The following is a 6,282-nucleotide window of genomic DNA, read 5'->3' as shown; positions in this document are numbered from 1 at the left end:
ACGCCGTTATGTGTTCACTCACTTCCCGATCTACTGAGCCGACCTGTGACAGTCTCATTGTCACAGGTCGGCTAGAACTATGAGTTGAGTGAAAAGCACCCCCCTCATAGTTCTCCTTTAATATATATTCTTTAATATTGTTAGGGTAAGACCCCCTGGCAGGTGAAGCGGGCTGACCCAAGAGTCTAAGCAGCAGCTGCTTTTTTTAAGCTCCTAATGGTGCAGATGGGTTTCACTGTGTGCTGGTGCCAGGTCCCTGTCCTCAAGATTACAAAACACAAAAATTCCCCAGCCTCAACCTGCCAGCCAGCCTGCAACCAAACAAGTAGCCCTGTCAACAGTATGCGTTAAAATCAGAGGTTTTAGTTGCACAAACGTTTTGCCAAAAATATGTAGAAGCCACACCGCCGCGCCAAGGCACCTCTGCAAAGTGTGGTCCTAACTCTATGTATCCGAGTCTCCAAGTGTGAGCATATTAATGAAGTTGATAAATTACATGCAGGTGTACCTGGAGGTAGCCTACTCCTCCTAGTAAGGTGCTGGGACGCACTGGGGGGCCAGCAATCTTGAATGCATGCTGGGACACCAGTGCGTCCCCCAAACCCAAAATAGTCAAACTAGAAAAAATGGTACATGCATGAATCTATAACCAGCCTTTATAGCAGGGTGCACATTGGGAAGGCTTACAACAATACAAAACACAAAAATTACCCAGCCTCAAGATGGCCCGGCCAAGGAATAGGTGAGGACAAGAAGGCTTTGATGTGGAAACAGTAGACCAGGGTATGGTCAGGATCAGGCAGGGGCCCTAGCAGTGGCCAGGCAGCTGGGCCCAACCAGAAAGCAGTGCACTAAACAGAGTTGGGTCCAGACAGGGGTCGAGGCAGACAGCAAGCAGAGAAGGGTCTGGTCAGGCAGTCCAGGTCGGCAGCAAGCTGTCTGTTGGCAAGGTATAAGACGAGAGCATGTTCAGGTCAAAGCAGAGAATGCTGAGGCAGTATTAGACTATTAGACTATTAGAAATACTGGCCTGAATCCTGTGAGTTCTATTAGAAGTACTAGTAGGGATCTTGTGGGTACCATTAGAAGTTCTGACAGGCACTCTGGAAGTCCTGGCAGAGATTCCCAGAGAAGATCTGGAAATCCCAGCAGGGACTCTGTAAGTACCATAAATATGGGACACACTGATAGCTTTTTTTGTTTTTTACATGGAGAGCACAGCAGACACAGAAGACTGACTTTCTCTAATTCAAGCTCTGTACAGCCTCAGCTAAACACATTTGTGTTTCTAAATTTGATCTTGAGCTATTGAGCTCTGCAAAAAAAAACATGTTCTCAGCAAAGTGATCTATGCCAAGCTGTCATGAGACTTCCTTCTGACGTTGTTAGTTGCCTGGCTATTATACTGACCCACTGAGTCTATATTATTTGAGTCCATGACATGGAATAAGACCCAGACTGTCAGAAGTCTTTATCTGCGTACTTGTTCCTGGTAACTGAATCAGAGTATTGAATGAATCAGTATGACAGCACGGCAACTTGCATCTTCTTAAAGGAGAACTATGAGGTGAGTGAAAATCACTCAGCCTCATAGTTCGAGCCGACGTGTGACTATGAAACTGTCACGCTTCGGCTCAATAGATCGGGAAGTGAGGGGACACATACCGTCGCTCGCTCACTTCTCGATCTATCCCTGCAGAGAGCCGTGACTGTCACTCACGGCTCCCTGCAGGGATTCCCCCCTCCCCGCTATGATCCTCCAGCGCTGACTGGCGGAACGGACTGGGCAGGGGGTGGGTACAGCTGGCTCTGCCTCTAGATAGGTAGAGCCAGCTGTCAATCACGCAGCTGGGTGGATCTCGACAGTAATGTCGGGATCCGTCCTGGCTGCGGCGTCTCAGTATGCAGCGAGCTGTAGCTCTCTATATACTGAGCCTAGGGTGACGGGAGGATGCTAGTTTGTGTCCTCCCGTGACCCTGAGGAGAACTATGGGGAAAAGCACTGACCCCATAGTTCTCCTTTAAGGACATGTCGGCAATGAAAGTGGCCATTTTGTTCTCATGACAAAGTTCCCATTACAAATAAGTTAGTAAAAACTCCTCTCAGTCCAGCAGGAAGGCCTGCCATCGCCCCCACTGAGTAGGAACAGGAAGAACCCATAGCGTCACCAGACTTGTAGACCGGGAGGACTCAGGGAGGGGGAATCGAGAGCGGTAGAGTTTCATGTTAAGCGTAATATGCAATTTAAACTAAATTAAACACTTATTAATTTTTTTATTTAGGTTCACTTTTAACGTATTATTGTAAAAATACATTTTTGGTGTAGAAGTAAAAATGGAAAAATATATATTTCTATCATATATCCCCTCCCGATTATATTGACCAAAGTCTTATTTATAGGCATTTATGATCAATTACTTTGAATTGTACATGTTGCAGGATGTCGGAATAGCTTTTGACCGCATAGAATATTTTCACATTTCCTAATCTAAACCATGGATCTCCGGAACCAAACCTTATTCAAAGAACTTATCATAGTTGGATATTCTAAGGACCTGCAGACGTGTATATTATTTTTTGTTGCATTATTACTAATGTATATTTTTACAATTTTTGGAAATTTTTTTCTTATCACAGCTGTTCTTTTGAGTCCTAAACTTCACCTGCCGATGTACTTTTTCCTCTGCAATCTATCAGTCATAGATTTGGGATATTCCTCCAGCTCTCTTCCAAAGATGCTCATAGATATATTTTCTGTTAGAAGGACAATCTCCATCGCGGCCTGCTTGGTGCAAATGAACATTGGCACGTTTTTGGGGAGCACTGAGTCGCTGTTACTGGCGGTGATGGCGTACGATCGTTATGTGGCAATATCCTTCCCCTTGTATTATAACATCATCATGAACTGGAGAGTCTGTAGAGCCCTGATATTAATTATATGGCCCGGAGATTTCTTCCTCTCAGTGGTCCCGGTCATTTCAAGGCCTTTGGTATTCTGTAAGGAAAACAAACTGGACCATTTTGCTTGTGAGATCCTGGCGGTCGTAGAGCTAGCCTGTGGAAACCTCTCTTTTTTTAAAGTGACTATTTTTGTTGTAAGTTTGTTCACCCTTGTACTACCGCTTTTGTTCATCATGGTGTCTTACATTCTCATCATATCTTCAGTATTAAAGATCCGGTCTGCACATGGAAGATCCAAAGCGTTTTCAACTTGTGCCTCTCACCTGACCGTTGTGTCCATGTTTTATGGGACGAGTATCAGCATGTATTTAGGACAAAAAAACCTTTTTTATTCAAAAATGAAATATATTTCCCTTGTTTATGGTGTTATTACTCCCGTGTTAAATCCTTTGATATATAGCTTTAGAAATAAGGATGTGAAAGAGGCTTTTCAGAAGATATTTGCAAAGGTTGTCCACTACCACTAGCTTAGACAGCATGGCCTCTGCTGCAGGAAATTTCATGTGCCGTGTAGTAAGTTATGTATCAGATACACTTTAGGCATAGGCTTTTCAATGTATTACAGGGCCTGGGCAGAATGGCAGCAAGGGTCAAAGCAAGGCACAAACCACTCTAAGAAACACACAGTGAAGTCACAGGTGAAACAAGGGCTTGACCCATCCAAGTAGAGAAGGTACGTGAGTGAGATTCAGCAGTGTACAATTCTTCAAATCAACACTGGAGAGCAGAATGTGAGTTTGGGGGTCACAAAGGAGCCAGGGCAGGCAGAGTTCTAACCACGTCAAACAAGAAGGGTCACCAAGAGGCGACTCACACCCATGATGTAACAAACACAACAGTGCTATGGAGTTCTGCAGAGGCCAAACCAATCAATCAGAGCCAGTAGCCAAGAATACATTATTGCATAAGAAAGTTGTGGATGTTCACTGGCAGGGGTAAAGAACCGCGGGGGGAAATTAATGGAGCTCAGGATGTCAGAGGGGTCACAGCAAAGGAAGCAGAAGGCAAGCTCCCTAAAATAGGGCCATGGCTGTTCTTCAAGTCAAGTCAAAGAAGTCAAATAAGAAGGGTCACTAAGAGGCTACTCACCCATGAAGTAACACACACAACAGTGGACTATGGTATGGAGTTCTGTAGAGGCCAAACCAATCAATCAGAGCCAGTAGGCCCAGAATACATTATTGCATAAGAAAGTCGTGGATGTTCACTGGCAGGGGTAAACAGGGGCGTCCCGAGGCTGGGTGACACCCGGAGCGGTTACCGAGTGTCACCCCGCCGAGACGTCACCGCGCGTGACGTCACCACACGTGTCATCGCGCACGCGCAGCAGTATTCTGATACCTGCCGGCGGTCATCTTGAAGATGGACGCCGGCAGAGAGAGGAGGGGACAGTCACCCGGCGGGATAAGGTATGCCGCCGGGTCCCCTCCTCTCTCCTGACATTGTCGGGCGTTCTGTCCATGTCCGAGCGCCCGACTTTTCAGAGGTGGGTGACACCAAAATGACTTACAGTCATTTTGGTGTCACCCCTCCAATGGTGTCACCCGGGTGCGGGCCGCACCCCCCTTGTGACGCCACTGGGGGTAAAGAACCCCGGGAGGAAACTAATGCAGCTCAGGATGTCAGAGGGGTCACAGCAAAGGAAGCAGAAGGCAAGCTCCCTAAAATATGGACCATGTCTGTTCTTCAAGTCAAAGAACAGGGGCAGTCAATTAGAGGATGCTAAAGAGTTGTCCCCATGAGCTAAAAACAATAGAGTAGGGAAGCAGACTCTAGAGTCAGAGACACTTTTAAGGTCAGAACCTGTTTGCACAGTATATACAAGTGAATAAAAAGTCATGCATCCATTCTGTAGGATCCAGTGACAGAAGTTAGCAGGAAGAAGGATATGACGGAGGAGAGTTGCTTAGAATATAAAGTTAAAACAGGGGAAGTGGGAAGCTTCTTACAGAATAGACCAAGAGTAGACAACCTTGCCACTCCAGCTGTTGTGAAACGTCAAGTCCCATGAGGCATTGCAAGACCCTGAAAGCCACAGTCATCACTCCCAGAGGCAAAGGCATGATGGAATGTGTAGTTACAGCACAGCTGGAGGTCATTTTCAAGGCACCATACATTTTTTTCTGTAAATTAAAGTTAGAAAAAACACAAAGCAATTAGCATGATGGCATCACGTTCTCAAACAATTCATCCCCCACACAGCTACCCCCTCATGTATCACTTCCCCCTCCCTTTTAGATTGTAAGTTCTCAGGGGCAGGGCCCTCCTTACCGTCTTGTCTTGAATTGTATTGTGATTGTAATGTCTTCCTTATATTGTACAGCGCTGCGCAAACTGTTGGCGCTCTATAAATCCTGTATAATAATATTATTATTATTATTATCGACCAGCATCAACTGCTATTAACAAATCACCAAACTGGGAAGTGCACCACAGCCTCTTTCCCTCTATTGCCATAGCAACGATTAATCTTAGGCAATACCCTGTACTCAACATTTCTAGGAAGCCTAAAAGGAGAGGCAGCGGTTCCTCATGTGCAGATAGGAGGGGGGCGAGCAGGTTCTGCATTCACAAGTGGTGTTCAGGCTGCATAGGGCAGGGCATGTCTTCCTTTCTTGTCTGGCAGTTGGGGTGCTTTAGTACATGGAGGAGAGGCGGTGGATTGGATAACCATCCTTCATCATTTTCCTCCTATTTCCAGGCACAAAGCAGCGCAGTTTCCTCAGCAGCTCCAAATGTGCCCTCTTCTTCCTCCTCTTCTACAGCTAAACCTGCCCTTGCCCCTTAAACTGAATTATTTGAGCACAGCTTTACTAACATGATGCAGGAGGACATGCAACGATTACCGTATTTGCCAGCGTATAAGACGAGTTCTTTAGACTTAAAAACATCCCCCGAAAATCGGGGGTCGTCTTATACGCCGGGTATACAATGTCAGCCCGCTGGATGTGCGGTAATACTGTGTGTGCGGTAGCTCCGGCTGCATACAGTATACCGCGCTGAGCCAATCACGGCGAGCGATGTATTCTATTGATGAATACAAAGCCTGCTCGGATTGGCAGAGGTTTACATTGCTCGCCATGATTGGCTCAGCGCGGTATACTGTATGTAGCCAGAGCTACCGTACACACAGTATTACCACACATCCAGCAACCTGACAGATTGGCCTCCCCGGCGGTCTAATTATTTTTTTCCTTTTTTGTTCTATTTTTTTTAACTTTTAAAATTCCCGCCGGTTCCGCCCCCCTGCGATGCAGATGCTCACGAGGGGCGGAACTCAGAAGACGGAGGACACAGCGGGGATCGGTAAGAGACTGTAA

At 46.2% G+C, this 6,282-nt stretch overlaps 1 protein-coding gene across 1 annotated transcript; it reads left to right on the top strand.

Moving 5' to 3' along the window:
* The first annotated feature begins 2,736 nt into the window (after positions 1 to 2,736).
* LOC108802519 (olfactory receptor 13H1-like) lies at positions 2,737 to 3,429 on the top strand. Its single transcript, XM_018574380.1, has one exon. The coding sequence runs from the start codon at positions 2,737 to 2,739 to the stop codon at positions 3,427 to 3,429; it is 693 nt and encodes a 230-aa protein (XP_018429882.1).
* The last annotated feature ends 2,853 nt before the right edge of the window (positions 3,430 to 6,282 follow it).

Source organism: Nanorana parkeri, unplaced genomic scaffold, assembly GCF_000935625.1.
Source record: "Nanorana parkeri isolate BGI_ZX_2015 unplaced genomic scaffold, ASM93562v1 scaffold2912, whole genome shotgun sequence".
Lineage (NCBI taxonomy): Eukaryota > Metazoa > Chordata > Amphibia > Anura > Dicroglossidae > Nanorana > Nanorana parkeri.
The sequence above is the reverse complement of the archived record's forward strand: the minus strand, read 5'-3'. Positions and strand labels throughout refer to the sequence as shown.

Bases quoted from the DNA above. Each gene is read 5' to 3' on its own strand.
- LOC108802519 (XM_018574380.1), top strand. From the start codon at position 2,737: ATGCTCATAGATATATTTTCTGTTAGAAGGACAATCTCCATCGCGGCC.